Source organism: Vanessa cardui, chromosome 9 (assembly GCF_905220365.1).
Source record: "Vanessa cardui chromosome 9, ilVanCard2.1, whole genome shotgun sequence".
Lineage (NCBI taxonomy): Eukaryota > Metazoa > Arthropoda > Insecta > Lepidoptera > Nymphalidae > Vanessa > Vanessa cardui.
The window spans coordinates 13,445,545-13,468,397 of NC_061131.1; the positions used below are offsets into that span (position 1 = coordinate 13,445,545).

Sequence of the window (22,853 nt, forward strand, 5' to 3'; positions counted from 1 at the left end):
TGAGTTTCAAATTCGTTGCTATCGAATTGTTTTACAGACCACATGTCGATTTTAGTCCGTACTGTGATTTCGGGTTCTGAAATTGTGTTTGAAATTGATTTCGTTCCCGTCGAGAAGGAAATATGGTTTGAAAAACCTGTACGCTTGAACAAAATTTAACTGTCAGCTGTCCAACGTAATACGGGCCTCCAAAACAGTTTTATTACATGAGGTTAATATTAAACCTTTTTGCTTAAACATAAATATTGGCAATTCATCGAAAAAAATACTCGCATTCTTTTTTTGAAATGATTCTTATAAGAAGTAGTTTTATCAGAAACAACATTTACTATAATATATTACTTATATAGTTATTTTTTTAATGTAAACGACGACGAACAGAAAATAAACTTCGTTAAGCAATACCAATATTATCATAACCAACTTTAACCAATACTCGATTCCCAAGCGTCCTGATGTAGTTTGGAATTTCAGCAGTTTTCAATGTTCGCTGTTAACTAGATTTAAACAAGTTCATAGAACAATCCTGGTAGGATAACTGTACTATATAGAAAATATATCGAAGCGGTTATTTATCTTTAACCTAATTAAACTGCCATTCAATTAAGACGAAGGCACCGCTTTTGGTCGAATTATTTCTGTTTTAAATCGTTGTCGCAAAATTGGTAGCGCTGTTTAGGTTTTTAATTATTACTCTTTGAAATAAAAGAAAAATAATACGTTTAAAATTATATAAAAATAATAAATAATAATAACAGAAACTCCTCTCTCTTTAAGGAGAAGGTTAGGAGCATATTCCACCACGTTGCTCCAATGAAAGTTGATGGATTAACATGTGGCAGAATTTCATTGAAATTCGATACAGGCAGGTTTATTGACGATGTTTTCCTTCATCATCGAGCTCGACATTAATTATAAACACAAATTAAGCACATGAAAATTCAGTGTTTACGATGTACGCGCTCTAGAGTAGCCTTCTCTTTATACACTTTTAAACCAAACGCTCGGGGAAAAAAGTTAATACAGACTAAAAAAGATTGATACCATTTATTAAGAGAATAACAAAAGAGTATGGCGTTATAAACTAGGTCATACATCATGTGTGGTAAGTGGTGGTGATTATGCTGGTTCGTTCGCCCTTTAAAACGGAAACATTGTACATCAACGGGAAGCAGAGACACAAGTGTCACAGCGTGTTGCGTGGGTAGTCCAGACACGCGAGGCGTACCTTTTATTGATGGCAATATAGGCCCAAGTACAGTCGGAGTAAGAAAAGGTTCGTCACCTTAAGATCTACTTCTATACCGATCGAGAATGACATATTGCGTCGCAATAATTTCATGTTAGATTCAAAAGGTACTAAGAGCTTACGACTTGATAAAGGAATGAATTTGAAAACTGACGAAGGTTTTCATATGCTGACTATACAAACACAACGATTATTATTACATTTATATATGTTACTGTAAAAGCTCAAACTACGGTAAAACTTAATATTTAAGAGAGTCTTAGGTTTTACCGTAAGTATTTCTGAAATTGAGACGTTTTTTTTGTTACCATTGGATTTCAGTAAAGGTAAGGTTAGGTTAGGTTATAAGAATCGCAATCCTTTTGGACATTTAACATTAAGAATTGGTCATTCTTAGGTTTTACTTGACAATCTTAAGAATAACCGTAGTCCGAGCTTCTACAGTAACATATAAATTTTTTTTGACTATATTATATTCCATTTTCATTTTCAAATATTCATATTTCGAACGTGATTCTGTAACTCCAGACAGAAACAAAAAAAAAAAAAAACAGTAACGCTTTGTTATTAAAATAGTTCGTTGTTCTTTTGTTTATTCTATAAGATTCTCACTTTATTCACTTTTCGTTTTCAATCAGTAATTGAAAATGAAGGGGCTACGATATTAATGAAACATGACATTACCGACCCCAGGGTAGACGCCCTCGAAACCTTCAGGTCGATAGCATTAAGTCTACTTGGTAACACTAATAAAACATTTATTCTTGAAAAATACTAAATGTCTTTCTTTCATTGTAATGGACCAGTGTACTTGGATCTGTTGAAACATATTATAACCAATGGACCAGTATACTTGGACCTCCAAAAACAAAATATCCAATGAGATCGAAACTAAACTTACAGTTCACTAGAATTCAACGTTCAATATCCAATCATAGAGATGTTAGTGCTCCTGACTGATATCGTCACGGCGGCCATCTTAAAATAGTGCACCAGTTTGCATTAACAACATTCCGATAATACCGGAAATTTCAGACGAACGATTTTACTTGCTTTCCGATACAAAAGAATGCAAACACTTCCGAAAATCAAGCCACTCTAGTTCCAAACTGGTATTTAAGTCCAAACCTCTAGAATAGAGAAGCAAGCAAGCAAGGCACTGTCAACAGTATACATATAGTCTAAAATTCGTATGTTTTTTAATAATATCATACACGTTTCAACACAAAGCACTATTTACAATCTATATTTGTAAATGAGAAGTATTCTGTATTATCTAACTGAAAAAGTATTAAACCAATCTATATAACATTTGTAAAAATTTAGTGACCCGTCCCAGCTTTGCACTGATAAAATACTGATAGTAAATACACTATAAAATATGTGTTTATTTACGACATTACATTGGAAACTTTTTTACTACAATGTACATGTATTGTATACAAAATTTTCCTCTCGAATCAATCTATCTATTAAAAAAGGGCAGTGTCACAAACCGTTGCGTAATTTTAAAGATCTAAGCATACATAGGGACAGACAGTAAGCGACTTTGTTTTATACTATTTAATGGTAATGAAGACACTGAGCGTTACGGAGAAGGTTTTAATATATAAAACTTTGACTATCGTTAAGACAAAAAATATTAACCAATAAGTTTTTATATGTATTTTAAATAAATATATGTATCTGGATAATATGCAAGTCACTACATAGCACTGAGCGTAAAATATTTACTAGGATATAAAATATTATGCACGTTCGCTATTTGGGTTACACTAACGCGGACGTCCTAATCTAATTTATGCCATAATATACCTGCTGATTACTCCATTAAAGTTAGTTTTGTGAACAAAAATTCCGAGAGCACTTCCCAACGAGACTTCCAAATATTTAAGACTAGCTGTTACCCGCGGCTTTTTTACAATTTTACTTAAAATATTACGTTGATTACGTTTCATAATTATAGCGAAAATAAAAAATATTGAGAAAAGCGATAACGCCACGCAAACAGGCTAATGCTACGTAAATACAATAAGGAGAACAACTTATAAATAATAATTAGGAAATGTTTTGTAAAATCACTATGTATATTATAAAACAAAGTCGCTTTCTCTGACCCTTTGTACGCTTAAATCTTTAAAACTACGCAATAGATTTTGATGCGGTTATAGAGTGATGCAAGAGAATGGGTTTTGTATATAATACATGGACAATATGGTAAATAAACACTGATAATTTTAGGAGTTTGTAATATGATGTCGTAAGTAAATAAACAAATTCTGTAGTATATTTAGTATCAGTATTGCACCCGTGCGGAGTCGGGGCGAGTCGCTAGTAACCTTTTAAAAAAAGGATTTCACTACGCGCGTTTTAATTTCAATAAGTATTATAGAAGTAGTTTTGTAGAAGTTTACAATAATCGAGGGCACATGAATGTCTTCACTAGTGTAACTATATTAAAATTCATGTAGGAACAATGTTTTACGTAGCGTTTTATGTCGACGAAAGTGTTTTGATCTTTAAAGGTCAACGGCCTTGTATGGATTGCTTATTATTGTATACAATCAAGACAAATCTAAATATGAAATAGCTACGAATATTTCAATTCGTTTTAAAAGGTTATTTTCAAAAATCCCAAATACATTGACAGTGTTATAACCATAAAATATGTACTATTATCTTGTGTTGGTACGGCCAGAAGGGTCAAAGAATATGACATCGTCTTGTTACGATTTGGCTACCATAGCGCTAATACTCCACAGAGTACACAGTTTACTTGGTGGTAGGGCTTTGTACAAGCCCGTCTGGGTAGGTACCACCTCCACAAAAAAACACTATACCTCTTTTAGACTCAATACTAACTCAATTCGATATTAGACGGCCACGAGAACAAGAAAATAACAATTATATTTACCACATAATTCTTTCATTTAAAGTGTCCAAACAGTACATTCCTCCATCATAATCCACATAGTAACCTACATGCCATAAATTCCCTTGTAGATCATCGTAGATTGTAAAATGGAAGCTATAAAATGTCATGGTAGTTTTGAGGCGATAAATAAACTGTAACAACCATTAAAACTCGCCACTTGCCTTTATAGCGCGAATCGATGAGAGCGTCCTCTTGTCTGACAATCCATTCACACACGACACGACATAAAATGCATTACTGTGTCCATATAATATAAATACTACTCGTTGAAAAAAAAAAAAAAACAAATTCAAAATTCGAACTCAAAGATGAATTCTTGATAAATGAAAAATATTATGTTATTTCCGTTTTTTTTTTAAATTCATTATGTAACCACGCAAAGATTAATTTCTTAGGTATTAAAAAGTTCTAAAATATATGAAGTTATTTATGTATCGTATTGATTCAAATTCATTCCTGACATTTCCATGAACGAATTATCAAAATAATTATAACATCTATATTCACTTTTAGACTAAAAATTTTCATTACTGTATTATTATTCGTCGTGGATATTGGTGTACTTAAAATTTCAAATTAACTTGGAGTACTGTTAGTATGTGCTATACTTTTGTATGGGTCAAATCTATCAACCACGCAACCAATAAACCAATAATTAAAAATGTTAATTAATGTTATGTTGATATATTTTGTTAAAGTTTCTTACAATCCCGAATTTCCGTTTTCTGACTTCTTCATTTTTTTCATAAATTTTACGTCTTAAAATTTTTATTTACGTCGGAAAACGTTTCATGTCATACAACGAAAATGCGCCCTAGCTGTTCGCAGTAGGTCACTTAAGCTTAGAAGCGAACGGTTTGCGTCTTCACTGTAAATGTTTGAGCGGTGTCCCCGAGAGACGGGGTCCATTAAGTCTAACAAATACGCCACTTTCTCGTTTTACTAAACTAGCTGTTACACTCGTGTATGTCTGCTAACTTCCTCCTAATACGCATATAGAGTTAATTAATATAATATGAGACAACATCACATCCATTACTCTGATCCCAATGTAAGTAGCTGAAGCACTTGTGTTATGGAAATCAGAAGTAACGACGGTACCACAAACACCCAGACCCAAGACAACATAGAAAACTAATGGTACTCTACATCGACTCGGCCGGGAATCGATCCCGGGACCTCAGATAGGCGTACCCATGAAAACCGGTGACCACACCACTCGACCATGGAGGTCGTCAAATAAAAATAAAATTTGTTACATTGAATTTAAAATCTAAGCCTTAACAATCACACTGCTGTAACAGCCGGAAAATGTTCAAAAGCTGATAAATCTTTCTCGTTGAGATAAATCTACAAAATGCTACTATAGAATTTTTCCGTGGACACAATCTAGATGACAGAGATGATGGTTAGAACGCGTACATCTTAACCGATGATTGCGGGTTGAAACCCAGGCAAGCATCACTGAATTTTCATGTGCTTAATTTGTATTTCGAGCCCGGCGGTGAAGGAAAACATCGTGAGGAATCCTGCATGCATCAAATTTCATAGAAATTCTGCCACATGTGTATTCCACCAACTCGCATCGAAAGAGCGTGGTGGAATATGTTCCGAACCTTCTCCTTAATGGGAGGCCTTAACCCAGCAGTGCTGTTGTCAACAGTTTAGTAAAACTGCTGATGAGTGATGAAATCAACATGAAATACATTCTACGACACTAGAGAGTGAAACTGTCTCAATAAACGTGAAGCAATAAGACAAGTATGCATGACTTATCGTATACATGAAACAGGCGTGTATAAACCAAATTGCACTTGTAGATGCATTTGAAGCTACCTACCTAAGAACATTCTAGAACAGTCTAGAATAAGGAGCGCTTATTAGCATAAGTTACATTTAGTTGAATTATCAAGTGGAGAGAATATCAACTAAGAAAGCGATTCATTATTTTCAACTCTTCGTTGGCTTTTAATGTCTTTGAATAGATGAACACAGATCCTGCAATTCCGGTTTCATTTCACTAGTCTTTCGTCTTAAATTCGGTATTATAACTAACTGGCTAACTTCGGTATTATAACTATATGGCATCGGTTGATGGAAGTCCAAATGGGTCATCGGATGGTAAGTTGTCATCACTGCTATAACTACATAACTAACGTTGCTTCCCTATTCTTATAATTATACAAGATCACTTCAATTCCATAATACACGACGGCAGAATATATGACGTGGATGGAACGCGTGCATCTTAATCGATGATTGCGGGTTCAAACCCAGGCAAGCACCGCTGATTCATTTGCTTAATTTGTCTTTATAATTCATCTCGTGCTCAGCGGTGAAGGAAAACATCGTGAGGAAACCTGCATGTGACAAATTTCATAGAAATTCTGCCACATGTGTATTCCACCAACCCGCATTGGAACAGCGTGGTGGAATATGTTCCAAACCTTCCCCTCAAAGGGAGAGGAGGCCTTTAGCTCAGCAGTGGGAATTTACAGGCTGTTGCTTGTTGCTGTTGGGTAGTAACCACCCAGCAAACGGACTTGAATCCAAGGAAAAGAGACGAAGAATGTAATTTTTAGTTTGCGCACAAACTTCTTCTCTGAGCAGTTAGCTGGTCTACCTTGATTAATGAATTCCAAACTTAATAAGAACATTATCATCGGGCTATGATATGATGATCATATCTTTAATAATAATAATAATAAAATAACTATATATATACGCTAACATTCTCTCGTTATAGACAGTATCATATTTCAATATGGCTACCAGGACAGCAAAACTATCAGGATATGTCCAAACCATTAATCACATTACACAACTGGCTATAATCGACACTGGCTACTCCCAAACTTGGCAGCATATTCCGGTCTAAGACAAATCAAGATCCTGTAATATTCGGCATATATTAGGACGTATTGGCATGGCAAGGAAACTAAACAATATAACATTAGTTAGGAAATTCGTAGAATTCTTTATAACTAGACGGTATATGGCTAGCGGCTGATTTGATTCCGACTGGTTTGGACATTACAGTCCGTATAAGTAACCCAATTTGATATTTTTCAGAAAGTATGTACTAAAATAAAAAAAAAGAAACAACTTTTACTAGATCCCTTAACCTCTACTTAATAATATACAGTGGATTTTCAAAACCAGTCAAATAGCGTATTGCGCGAGATATGTTACAATTTAAAATACTTCTTTCCATTTCCTTCTTTTCATGACACTCTTAATCTTTTACTCTCTTAAACATTTTCCTATCTCAACTTTGTATTTATATCAGCAATCTGTTATCTCTAAAAACTGCAAACTTATCACATTACTTAGAAAGTTAAGTAACGTTCACCAAACCGTACCGTTTAATGATATTACAGGTTAACAAAGAACACTTAACAAATGAGTACTGAGTAGACGCGATATCATTGGTCGAAATCTTGGAATCTAATAACTTGTAATAACAACTATGGATTTACGAAAAATTACTTTTTAAATATTTGGAACTAAAATTAATGTGGATATAATCAGTTTAGTAATATGTTGTTATATAATTCCAGATACATTCAAATCCACATTAAGTTCAATCAAGTAGGCTTTTACAAGCACTTTTAAATCGTCATTTAACAATTGAGTGAAACTACCACCGGTTCAGAAAAGTAGATTCTACCGAGAAGAACCGGCAAGAAACTCAGTACTAGTAACTTTTTCAACATTTAAATAATACAGCCATGTTAGTTTTAGTTATAATTAAAGACCTGTTTGTAGTGCACAATACAAAGTCAAAATCAAAAATCTTTCGTTCGAAAAATAGAAGTGTTTACACTTTCTTATTGATAGCCTAAAATCTACCAACGGTTCGGAATTTAACACCTCAGACCTGAGAGAAACCAGCGAAAGAAACGCAGCGGGATCATTTTTTTAAATATTATGTTACATATACAATAGTAAACATATTTATGATATTTAAAACAGCCTGGAGGCGATCATCTCATTGCCAAATAGAGCTGTCAACTAGAAAGTCATTCACAGATCAACTATCAGCGATTCGCGTAGCATACGTACTCGTAAATCAAAGATTTGTTTATCTATATTCCTATTTCTATTAAAATAAGTCATAAACCTTAATCAAAGATATATTCCTATCAAAAAGATTGATTCCATAAGGTGTCGAAGTAGCCCAATGATTGGAACATGTGAAGCTGAACGATATGTTAGTGGTTTAAAGCCTGCTTTAATTTTGTTCACCATGTTGTTTTGCGGTACAGACAGACATCACGAACTAAACCGCATACATATGCGGAGTTTAGATTTTGTTAGATGTGTTTATAATTTATACCGTGCCCAGGAGTGGAACACATCGTGCCCGCTCTAGATCACTGAGTTAGCTTAGCTAAGCTTAGTCCGACTTTGGGGCACTTAAGCATTGTTATTTACAATATATCATCGTTGTGGAATAAGTTCCACAAATTTTCGTATAGTTTAATAGTAACATCCTGGACATTATAATGTAGTATTGCGTGAGAAATTATGAGTTACGTAAGCTATTTTTGTAATTACTATTTATGTATTTTGTAAGTTAATTGTTCACTGACCTGCATCTCCGGCGCGCCGCCCTCGTCTCTGATGAGTAAAAGGTAACTGTGTCCATCGATTATCACCTCCTTCTTAAAACGCCCGCCTAAATATACAAAAAAAAAAAAATTAGCGTTTCGCTCAGCAATAATTTTAATAACTAACTAACGACCATCCCCAGATACTTCACACGGATGAAAGTTATTGATTAAGAATATGTTGTCTAATATAACATATTGCTCGTAGGAATGAAATAGCTTTCTAACAGAGAAACACCCCTTTATAATTGAATCATTACTTCCGTAGATTATCACCCCTTACACTCAAACAAAACAAAAATCTTTTTATAACAAGGCTGATTAATGCGTTAATAATGGAGATATTATTTCATTCTTAATATTTAATCATTTCTAAATTAATTCTGTGTATACATAAATAACTACATACTTAAACATATTTTGAATGCGTTTACAAAAATTAATCGGATATTTACTTCGGTAAAACTTCACAACTCAGCATTTCAACGATATACTTATATAAATGATAAACAAAAATCATTGAGTAAAAATCCATTTCTATAAATTTATTTTTTCGAAATTTTATCACTTATCCGTTTATACTCTCAATGTTACAGAGTTCAGTGGACTGTTATATTTTATTAAATTAATAAAAACAGGCGCTGCCATCTATGATCAACGCACGACAACGCGATAAAGCTGTTACTCATTAACAGATGGCGCTATAATGGAACATGATTTAGTTACAACCTCGCTCCCCTAGGTGGCGTTATTTTATTAGTTATTAATACTATCACTAGATGGCGTTGCGTGATTTTTATAACATGTTTTTATTAAGCTAGATTGCAGTTTATACCTTCAGGGCTCTCTTCTTGCATGTACGCCCCCGTTAGATATCTGTGGACCAAGGCTGATTTCCCACTGTCCGGGGAGCCTAGCACTCCTACACGCAACTCGGTAACTCCACGTGACGCCGTCCATTCTTGACTGTTTACGAATGAATCTGAAATGAAAAATATAATTTGAAATTTTATGCATAATAACATAGGCACTTATTATCTTTTAGTTATGTATCAACAATACATTTTTATTATTACATATTATTTTGGTTTATTGTACGTATATGACTATTACCTAAAGTCATATTCATTAACTGAAAAATCAGATTGATCTGGTCATTAGACAAACAATGAGATTTAATCCTCAGTTAGCCTAACTAATTAATTATAACACGTCATATATTTCTAATTAAATTGTTTAATACCGTATAAAACAGGTTTCATGCCAAACATTTACAGAGCATCATTAAAAAAAAAAAACTCGTCCATAACAACTAACACCGCTTATCCGTTCATTACACACGTAACGATATAATTAAAGAATTGTAATTACACGAAAGGAATAACGGGTTACTTGCCAGTCATTATAATCTACTACTAACGTAGAGTAAAAATAACATCAAAACAATTCTACCAACTACATCTTAACTCGTTAAAATTTTTTCTAAAAAATTCTCAATAGGCATTCAAAACAATTGAATAAATAAATTATTATAGACTCCTCAGAGAATTCAATATTTTAAAATAAGAACATTAATTAAAAAAAAAAAAAACATTAAAATGAGAAATATTTATATTTTATTATACTTTTAATTCGGTCCAAAATATTGTGTAATTTTCGCAAAAGCAATCATCCGTGAAACGTCTTTGATATGTTTTCTAGCGAGACGGACGAACAATACCGAAGTTTAATTGGCGATTGTTAGAAATCCACCAAGAAAATAGAGAAATCACACTCTCACGCGCACACATATAAACATACAAATAAATGACGATTAAACCAAGCATGTGATGTTCTATCATACATCATAATTTTTTTTTATATTACTTTAAGGGTCCTTACACGTAAAATTAAATTAAAAAAAAATCTAGTTAGAAATATCATTCCATCCTATCGTAATTATTGTCAGAATTGATTGTAAAAATATCATCAGAAATTGCCTTCTCCAAAGTAAATGATGATGGACGGTTTGTATAAATAATTAGATATATACATTGTATCGATTTGCTTTCCATGTGCTTCTTATAAATTGGTCTATTTTAATGGTACAGATCCTGATGATCCTACTGGGATAATGAAATATAACGTACTGTTTTGATTTATTACAGTTATTAATTACGGGATATTTACCATGCCTTGTTCAGGAGACTCGTAGAAAATGTCGAAATATCGATTTCCACCGAATAAAAATAAAAACATGGTAAATATCCCGTAATTAATAATTGTAATGATAAAAATAACCATGCTCATTTAAAATGTTATTTTCTTTGATTTGTTAGTTCTTAACCGCAGTTTTAACCCTTTTTCGGAAAGCATATAACGTTATTTATATGCTGCTGCTGAAGTATCCGATCTTGTCACATTAACGTCTCATGGGATTATGAAAGTGAAGATACGAATAGATGTACAGTAAATCTCTAGTCTCCTATATCAATGAAAACTCCATATACGGATTAATTCGCTGTTAGGGAAGTCGGTATAGGTCCAAGTCTTACATAACTTGACGTACCATCAGATTATTTAATAGTAACGAATATTCCTGGCTTCGAACGGTTGAAATTAATAATAAAGAAAATGATATAAATATCATTTATACCTACCCGATAGTACTCTGAAATAATGTAGCCTTATAATAGTAATGTAGCCTAATAAGTACTTTCGTAAAATAACCTCTTCAATCATAACAAACCCTTAAAAGATGTTTAACTCTATAAAATACATATAGACTTATGAAAGATAAAAGACAATTTAAGTTACACATATGTGCATGTAACAATAGATTGCACCTGTGCTTGCACAGACCTGTGCATTGTAACAAATCCGACGAGAATGTACACAGAAGCCGTAATCTGCCTTCGCATTATTAACATAACTGTTTGATGTGGATTAAGTATCGTTATAGAAGTGTTCTTATCCTATTTAACATCTAATGAGGTTAATGCGTTTGACACTTTCATGTTACAATAACATAAAAACCTAAATTTCACTATAGATATCTTAATAAAAAGCGTGATCTTAATCAAGATATATCAAACAGGATACACAGTTGGACGGATCTACTTTATTTTATATATTTTTACTAGCGACCCGCCCTAGTTTTGGACGAGTGCAATACCGATACTAAATATACTACGGAATGTATTTTTTTTATCATTAAACAATAAAAACTACTCCCACATATATATTATGCATAACCTAACCTAACCTAACCTTTCTTATGAATCAATCTATCTATTGAAAACTCCCATCAAAATCAGTTGTGAAATTTTAAATGCATACATAGGGACAGGCAGCGGTAAGCGATTTTTTTTGTACTATGTAATGATGAAAATGAAACTCTTGGACACTATTTGAGTGACCGCCATTGTCAAAAAAAGTTTCATTTCAAAATTTTCTAAAATTAGTCGCTGTCATTTGAAGTTTAATAGAATGAATAGCAGATCTCTCGCGAGACCTCGCGTTTATTCAGAAGAATTGGAAACTATTGATACAAATTTTGTTTATGTTTTTCATTTTTTTCTTATACAGCATATATACAAACACACATACTCTTTATATATATATATATATATATATATATATATATATATATATAGTCAGACGGAGAATTAAAAACGGGGTCAAGGTCACTGGTGACAGGTTAAGAAACCGAAACTATTCTAGACAAATCTAGACTGCGAGCGACAAATCCTTGGATCCCGAAACTCCCCAGCTGGTAAGCGAGATTATACTATTTCTCTGATTACGTCAGCGACGACGCAATAAGCGAGCAATGAGCGCTCAGATCAAATTATAAAGTAATTAGTTAATCTGACATTATATAACAAACAGGATACACAGTTGGACGGATCTACTTTATTTTATATATTTTTACTAGCGACCCGCCCTAATTTTGGACGAGTGCAATACCGATACTAAATATACTACGGAATGTATTTTTTATCATTAGACAATACAAACTATTCCCATATATATATGATGCATGTATTAGGCATATTAACCTTCCTTATAAATCAATCTATTGAAAAAACTGCATCAAAATCAGTTGTCAAATTTTAAATGCATACATAGGGACAGACGGCGGTAAGTGACTTTGTTTTATACTATGTAATGATGAAAATTAAATTCTTGGACACTATTTCAGTAAACGCTACTGTCAAAAAATGTTTCATTTCAAAATTTTCTAAAATTAGTCGCTTTCATTTGAAGGTTAATAGTATGACTAGCGGATCTCTCGCGAGGCTTCGTGTTTATTCAAAAGAATTGGAAATTGTCGATACAAATTTTGTTTTGGATTTTCATTTTTTTTCTTATACAGCCGTAGTACCGCTCACTAACTGGCCAGATACTTTCTTCCGCTCTCTAATATTTAATCTTTGTTAAATCACAACATATTAGTGAATTGCAATCAAGGATACTTCTCAATTTTTCTGGACATCTATCGCTCTTCAAAATGAGACCATAACCAATTTTCTATTTACAGCTATCGTCTAATAATCAAAAAGACAAAAAGCGGCTTACGCTATTTATAAGATTACAACCTACAATAAAACTATAATTAACATTAAAATAACGTTTATTTTGCATCTTTAATGCAACGTTATTTACTTTACTGAACATTTGAAGCCTATACGAATCTTCAATTTGTTTAAACTTAACAATTAATACAAACAACATTAAAAACAGAATAACAAACTAAAATACATAAATATATACAAACACACATACTCATTACAAATAAATATAGGTATATATAAGTATCAGACGGAGAATTAAAAACGGGGTCAAGGTCACTGGTGTCAGGTTAAGAAACCGAAACTATTCTAGACAAATCTAGACTGCGAGCGACAAATCCTTGGATCCCGAAACTCCCCAGCTGGTAAGCGAGATTATACTATTTCTCTGATTACGTCAGCGACGACGCAATAAGCGAGCAATGAGCGCTCAGATCAAATTATAAAGTAATTAGTTAATCTGACATTGATCAGCGTTTCAGAAAGTGGTGATAACTGAGATATAAATTTAATTAATATCGACGGTAATACATATCATACTGGGGACAGATTCTACTAACTTATAACGGTTACGAGACGTTCCCGATTCTATTTCGAATCCACTTCGACTGTACCTGTTATCAATTAAACTCAGTTTAATCATAAATCAAATTGAACTTAATTTATTCAATATAGAAGCATGACATTACTAGATACTAACAATAAGTAAATTATTTGCCAAATCAAACCCTACCACCCATTCGTTTTATAATATGGTATTTTGATTAGTATCGGCATTTTGGTTAGTATTGGAATAAATTAGTTACTTTTCGTTCAAAAAAGACAATTTATACGCAAAATAAATACCAATTTCGATATATATACTACAAACAACTCTATTTATAATTAAGAAAAGTTATTTATAAATGGTTTTCTTACGATCGCCGTCATAAATCAAATTCAAATTAATTTATTCAATATAGAAGCATGACAATAAAATACTTTGACCTGAGAAGAACAAACGAAAGCTTATTTATCTATATCGAATACGATACGATTACGATCCATCTACACAACTGAATCATTGCGTTTGTAGAATAGGTAAAAATCTGAACGGCAACGATTACGCTTCGATACGATCGCGATATACTGTCGATTTATTTGTAGAATTCCTGCCCTGGATTATTACATCCTGCGTTTCAGGATTATTGCGAAACGGTTGTATAACAAATGTATTCCACTGAATTCTAAAACAATGGAACTGCGTCAAACTCGCTTCTTTTTAAAACCAAGTGAAGGATTTTCCAATGGGACGTTTTTGCACTTTTAGTATCATCCTGTAAATGTTCTATTGCTGAGCTAATGCTCTACCAAGCCTGATTACCCTAATAAGGAAGAGAATTATTAAAATTGGTAATATTAATAATGTATTACATGTAACTAAACAACATACCAATAGTTAGTATCTTCCCGTTGTGTTGAATAAGTAAAAAATTCAAATTTCTTGTTTATTTATTAAATATTTTAATCAATGTTTTTCATTTCAAGTATTATTGTATTGTTTTTAAACTGCACGTTGATTACATATAAATTAGTTGAATTAAAAACCATTAAGCCAAATATACCATAAGAAAAATAAAAGATTTAAAACTTTTACAGAATAGGGTTGACAAAAAATATTCCTCAAGCTGCAATAATTTTGAAATCGTATTCAAACAAACGTATAAACGATAAAGTTGTGACAACCCTGTTTGCACACGAAGTGCCTACATTATAATAAAATCATTTCACACATTTACGATCATAAAAATCCCATCGAGTAGTAATGGGCGGGTTAAATTCGGTATATGAATGTTTAATGTGACTCCCCGCAGGTTTCATCGTAGGGTCCTTTAGACCCGGTGATTTATTAGCTGGCAATAAAATTAATTTAATGCGGGAACTTCATGTAATGATATGTAAACAGAATTATCGTTGTAGTGACGGGTTGGTTACGTTTATTTTATAATCTATAATTATCCTACCCTTTGAAGGCCAAACCACTGTACTGAATTTCATGAAATTTTGGTATAAAACAAGTTTGAAACCCATGAGCGAGTATAGGCACTTTTATGTAAAACGCCTGACTCCTTAAAACGCGAGCTCATATTAACAATTAATATGTTATCATTTTATAAAAAATATATATTAGTATTCAAATAAAAATTATGTCAAATTAAACTTAACAGTTTGATTAGAATCGTAATAAATTTTTCCTTCAAAACCGATAATTTTGTAGCAAAATAAATACCTATTTCGATATACGTACTATATACAATTCTATTTATAAATTAAAACGGTTATTTATAAATGGTTTTCTTACGATCGCCAGAGCAGTTCTGATCTGATGAGAGAGTATGACTCGTTGGCTAACTAGAATTAGGTTTATCATACTTATATAAATAGTCTATACCCGCCATTAATAAACTACATCTGTCTTTATATACTATAAATAAATTCTTACAAATATACCTAACTTATTGTCCGCGGCTTTACTCGTGGTTTAATTTATATACAAATAGCCTATATTGTAGTTCAAGATTATTCAATACTCATTGGTTAGGCCGTGATAGAGCAACAGGCGGTTAATTTCGCATTCGTAACTTTTACAAATAATAAAAAAAAACGCTTACCGCTGTCTGTATCTATGTATGCTTACATCTATAAAATTACGCAACGGATTTTGATGCGGTTTTTTTTAATTGATAGATGGATTCGAAGATAAGGTTTTTGTATATAATACATGTATATGTAGTAAAAAAAATCTGACAATCTTAGTAGTTTCTAATGTTATGTCGTAAATTAACAAATTCTGTATTATATTTAGTATTAGCATAACACCCTTGCGAAGGTCGCTAGTATTAATGTATTCTATTCCGAAAAATTAATTGAATAGATAAATTATAACTTGTAAAAATTAAAATAATTAATTGATTATTAAATCAAATTAATTTAATTTTCTCTTTGTTTAATTTTTAATTAAAACTAAAAACTTTATCGGTTTGGATATTTTTTTTTATTGTCTATTTATATAGGAATTGTGTAACTATTTATATTGCAAATTCAACTAATTAATTATTCGCAATTCACAGAATAATCTAGAACATTTTCAAATGAGTAGCGCTGTTACCATTACGGTGCACTCTCTTGAGAGGAGCACTCGTTTAGGCGCGAAATTACTCATTAGTGCATTCGCAAACCATTTCAGCACATCAACACACATGCATAACATTTAATGAGGGCATACTCCATTATGTTAATATTACTCTGTTCATATTCGCCTCTATTATATAACCGGTAAGGTTTATAATCGAATAACACACCATTAGCGTAACTTATACTCTGTATTAAAATTATATACAAATTTATAGCAGCTTGAAATTTGTATTGCGTGTGTTATTTATATATATTATATCAAATATTTCTCAGTAGCTTAACATTCTGTGATAATTTGAAATGAGTATATGTCCAAAACTTGGGACAGAGCATTTTAGTTCCCAAGGTTGGAGGCGTGTTGTTTGATGTATGAAATCGTTAGAGGTCTACAGAGGTGACTACTTACTGTCTGCTACATATAATTAAGAAAAAACAACAATGTAAATAAATATATATTATCATCATTGTACAGTATAAAATAAAGTCACTTACCGCTGTCCGTATCTATCTAAGCTTAGATCTTTAAAATTACGCAACGGATTTTGATGCGGTTTTCTAATATATAGGGTGATTCAAAAGGAAGGGTTTTTGTATATAATACGTGGACAATAACAGTATTCTCTGCTATATTTAGTATCAGCATTGCACCCTTGCGAAGTCGGGTCGCTAGTTTTAAATATAAGACTATTTTAAAGAAGTGGAAACTCAGTTGTTTTAGGCTTGATTTGAACAGACGTTCCTCGTTTGAGATCCAAAACTAAATGTCAAGATATTAACCATTATATTCAGAACAATGAGCATATCATCGATTATACGCTTTGTAATCCCGGCATTGAAATAAATAGGTTTAGGTAAGGTCTGTCACGAGGTCGTACATTGTCACACGAGGTCAAATATTGTTCGAAGTTCTAACTGACAAATTGCCAAATCTTTTGGACTGGCTAGAAATACGCTTGTAAAAAACATTAAAAAAAATATTAAGCAACTTAATAAATATTGTATCGACAGATGACCAATAAAGGTGGTCCATCATATATGTAGGTCTCTGCAGCACTTCTTGCAATTGGTATAGGCCCAGATAGGTGGTTTGCCGGTTTTACTGGGAAAATCTATATTTATATTATTAAGTGGGAGATCTTGTATGGTTAAACGCGCTAAGCTCGGAACTACATGGTCGATTTGAATAATCCTCATTGCGATAGATAGGCCGTTTACTGAGTAAGAGCTTTTCAGCTTAACGCTCCGACACTAAGAAGCGAAGGAGATGTTACGTCAGTGTCTTGAAGTGAATTACGTATAGTACGACACAACTTAGATGTAGCATCGGCGAAATTCGTAAAACCGATTGCTGCCGATTTACACGACCAATAGAAATAGCTCTCTATCGCGCCATTCGACGCTATTCGTCGCTATGGATTCTCACGTCAGTTCAACCCGAGAAAGCAAATCATAAGTCATATGATATTAAACGTTGCTACGTTTGTGTAAAAATCATATTTACATAAGAAATGAATGTTGATAATTTGGGATAGCGTACTTAATTTGGATGTGATCGGTTTTACGAATTTTGCCGATGCTACATCTAAGTTGTGTCGTACTGTACAAAAACACAAATAATTTAAAAAAAAAATCTATTACTTTTATATCATCAATCGAAAAGATAAAGTCGGAATGAAATATATTAAGCTAAGCATTAGACTCATAGAAACTAGAGTACTTAAGAATTAGGTCTTTCATATCTCGCTTCGTATGCCTTTTAAAACTTTTTTCATTTACTATAAAAAAATATTGAGTCCAAATCATCTACAATTTTACATACATGCTTTTATCGAATTAAAAATTCAAATTATTAATTCATGAGCTTGAACGTAAAGTGTGTGCAACATAATATATACGAGGTAAAACAAAGATTTAGAGTCGGCTAGGTACGGTAAACCAAACATACCCTAAGTTTGTCCTATACACAAACTTGATGCGCAATATCGCATCTCAAAAGTAGTAACTTTTATTGTATTTTTATCGTTATTTACTGTAAAAAAACTCTTTCAGCGTAATATATAGAGTTAATAGATGTGCAGCTGTCCTTGGCAAGTAATTTTACTCAAACACCTGTAATATAAATTGTTTAAGATGACGTCATCGTAAATATAAAAAAACGCCACCCTCAGTTTTCATTCTATTCAACAGACGCGGTATCCAGTCAAATCTGAATTTGTGATTTATACCAATTAGTAATTATTTATTCAGTAGCAATATGTAATTTTTAATAATTATTATACAAAATAAACATATATAGTTGTAGGACTGGCTTTCAAGTCTTATTATTCACAACACAAGTGATATTATAACAGACTCGAGTCACTTAAGCGATCACTCAAGACCTTATAGGCGCCTATAAGAATAAATTCAGATAGTATTACACTACACTATGAACGCTTTTAGTGATATGTGATAGTGTATACGATTACAATCAATGTAAACTTAAGAACAATGTTTATTTGTAGGGGATTTCCTTTTATGTGAAGCTTGAACGATAACTGGATGTCTTATCATTTCAGCAATCAAATCCTTTATAATACAAGTTATGATATAATGGCCCCATTAGTGCGAAATCCTTTTGACGTTGAGTTTCTTGCCGGTTCTTCTCCGCGAAATCTTCATTCTGAACCGGTGCTAGCATTATTTATAATCTTGTAGGTAACATCTAATAGTGCTTTTATGAAGTATACTTTTGATTGGTTTTAATACAGTCTATTTATAAAAATACGAGTTGTATGAAACCTATATACGTATTCAATTGGTATCAGATATTTATAAGTAATATAAAAATAAAGATAAGTTACGTAGTGAGAAAAAGATAAATTTCATATAATCTTGATAAGATTTGTTGAAGGTACTCTACTGATAACAGAACCCAACATTTATTGCGACAGAAATGTTTTACTCAAAACTTTTGTTCGGAACGCTGCTCTCAAATTTGACCTTAAAGGTTTTAGTACGAGAAGCAAAAAATCTTACTTTATAATCTGTGGTTACACGACAGTCATTGCCAAACTAAACAGAAGCTATAACAAAAAAGGTTATTCTATATTACATACTAATAGACGCTCGCGGTTTCACTAAAATATTAGGCATAAAAAGGATGTCCTTTCTTGGATTTCAACCTCGCTTTAAACAAAATTCCAACCAATTCAGACATACAAGATTATTTTCGCATTAAAATAATATTAGTATACATTAATAAAGATATATAATTTGATATATTTTCAATTAAAAACAAAACAACAGTTTCCGAATAGAGTTCTAAGGACGGCTATAAATTTTTCAAAAACAATCGCCGGAACCGCTTTCTATAAAATAAATTCAAGATGTTCTAAATTTAAATTTCTTTAGCTGACCGTTCGATATTTGAATACAGTTTTTGTGTAACATTTAAACAATAATATTGAAGATTGACGCTACCTCAGGGGACAAATAATGGCCTTTATACACATAAATCTGACAGAACCTCTCTGTTTGATCAGAGCTGTGTGACATCAATGGTTTTCTAAAATAGAGCACGAGACACATCTGCCTCCTATTTGTAGGAAATAGTCCACTTCTAAGACCACGCACAATAGATAAATATTTGCGAAAAACTTTATACAAATTGATGCTCTATACGAATACAATACAGCCTAGTATTCTATAAATTATTTTAACACAGTGACCTATTGTAAATCTTGAAGTGGACCCACGCTGTGATCTTTTCGATGTTTGTGATTTATTATTCGAATTTAAGTTAAAAGACAAAATATCGCACTGTACCGACGCGGCTATCGACTTCATTAATGTACGCGAAAGGAAACCGCTTCTCATTGTGCTGTCATCTGCTAAGTTATGGGCGATACGAAGACAAATTATTTGAACAACTGTCTAAGTTTAAACAAAGTGTTACGTCAAACATCGTTTCATTTACGATCCGATGCTTGTCGAATGATTAATAACTAAGAATAGTTTTATCGTCAATCATTATTTCAATAATTATACTTATAATTGTATATAATTTTAACTATTTTAAATACTCAATATACAGTACAGTATGTATTCTATTCATTTAACTTTGTAAATTCATTTATTGAAAAGAGTAACGACTGAGTTTCTTGCCGGTTCTTCTTGGTAGAATATACTTTCCAAACCGGTGGTAGCTTCACTTAATTGTTAAATGACGATTCAAAAGTGCTTGTAAAAGCCTACTTGAATAAAGTTTGTTTTGATTCGATTTGATTGGTTAATCTTGGTGGAATCCACACTCCAAAAAAGTACGAAAGGTCTTCTCTCCTCTTTAAATAAAAATTTTGGAGCTTATTCCACGGCACTGCTCCAATGTAGGTTAGTGGATACCTGCAGGTTTTCTCACGACGTTTTCCTTCACCGCCAAGAATGACATGAATTACAAACACAAATTAAAATTCAATGGTGATTTAACTCGCAATCATCTGTTAATAGTTATATTCGATCATCGCGGCTTGAAACAGTATTATTATGCTATACCTGCTTCCGGAAAATAAACAACCAATCAGTTTCATACAGATAAATTGTTTGTCATAAAATATTTCATGAAACACAAATACGCATTATAACTAATACGGTACAATCTTAAGATTGCGTTATCGCTTTGTCACAATAGATAAGTTTATTATTAAACTAGCAACCGCCCCTGCTTCACACGGGTGCAATACTAATACTAAATATACATGATATATACTACAGAATATATTACAATGTTCAGCTTTTTTGTCATTAGACAGACTGCAGAATATGTTTATTTACGATATCACATTAGAAACTTCTAAAATGATCAGTGTTTCTTTACTATATTGTCCATTTATTATTTACAAAAACCTTCCTCACGAATCACTCGATCTATTAAAAATCAAACAAACAAACCGCATCAAAATGAGCGATTTAATAAAGTTTGGCATTTCACAACTAAGCACGCAGATAAAATGAAGCCATCTGGCAGATGCGTTAGTGGTATCAAAGTGTTTGCGTGAAGATGGCATCCTGAAATAGCCTTTTTATTCCACTTTGAATATAAACGCTCGGCTTGACCTCGGAAGCCTCATAACACCGGATTAGGGTGCGGAATCGGAAAGAGGATAATAGGTCCATTTCACGCCACCCGACGTCCTTCCGGGCGTAAAGGGTAAAGACTTGGAAAAAATATTTATCCCCGTTTCCTTCGCCCTCGCCATAAGATCTATTTTTATTGCGTAATTGAATGTTGTATAAACGCATGGGCAATTACGTTGCAAAATTAAATGTTAAAAAATTATAATATTCTAACATAATGAAAAATAAAAATAGTACATATGAGACTCAATTAATAAAGGGAAGGATTTTAATTTTGTTATAATTTTTAACAATCATATATGAGACAAATCTATACAGGTACTTGATAACTTTTACTTCTTCTTTAAAAAAAAACAATCGGCAAGCTCTATTAAATTATTTTAGTATAATTTATGTCATACGTATTATTATTGACAAAATGCACTGATTTTAATTAATTTTGTAAACATTAAAACATATGGAAATTATTTCACATTTAAATCACGTACCTGCTGTTATTTGATACCATTAAAACTTAATAACACAATACATTAATAAGAAACCAATACAACTGACATATTAACGCCTTATTTGTAACATTAAATTTAATTAAAGTCTAAGATTTATCGAGGTATATAACTATAAATTCGCAGTATTTATACGCGGGGGCGACGTGACTCGAGAAATGTGCTGCGAGGCGCCATCATTGTAATTATATCGAGAATGTATACTCTGGGGACAAATTGGATAATTATTTTACCGTATTAAACCCGTTGTAAATATAGATTAGGGAAATAGGTTAATTATTAACGATAAATTGTAAATAATAATTAATATTATATCTTAGGATGTACGTGTCAAGTGTTGATGTTATCATGGAAACTAATATCATCTGATCGTTTGCTGTCGAGAATTCAGATTTTTCTATATGTTTAAATGAAACAATAAATACTTTTTTAATAACTAGTTCTATTAATTATCTTTCAAAATTAATACTAAACAATCTACCTTTTTTAAGTTAACGTAAATAGCTACGACAGGGTATAGGATAGATAGGTACTTTCATAATTAATAATTTCAGCATTTTCAGTCATTATCGGCATTTCGTCAATTGCGATTTGCCTTTTAATTGAAAGAAAATTAAATTGAATAAAATAATCTACCGGATACACAATTCTATTTACTTATCAGTTCTTACCTACTTCTTGCCTTATAATAAACAATTTAGCGATTAA

General features: G+C 32.2%; 1 protein-coding gene across 2 annotated transcripts in view; it reads right to left on the minus strand.

Moving 5' to 3' along the window:
* The window catches only part of LOC124532228 (centaurin-gamma-1A), a 271,221-nt gene that overhangs the window by 34,581 nt on the left and 213,787 nt on the right, over window positions 1-22,853 (minus strand). For both annotated transcript variants that reach the window (XM_047107000.1, XM_047107001.1), the window contains exons 2-3: window positions 9,633-9,779; window positions 8,780-8,865 (exon numbers count right to left, since the gene is read on the minus strand). In XM_047107000.1, coding sequence (XP_046962956.1) covers window positions 8,780-8,865; window positions 9,633-9,779 — 233 coding nt within the window. The remainder of the gene's footprint in view (window positions 1-8,779; window positions 8,866-9,632; window positions 9,780-22,853) is intronic.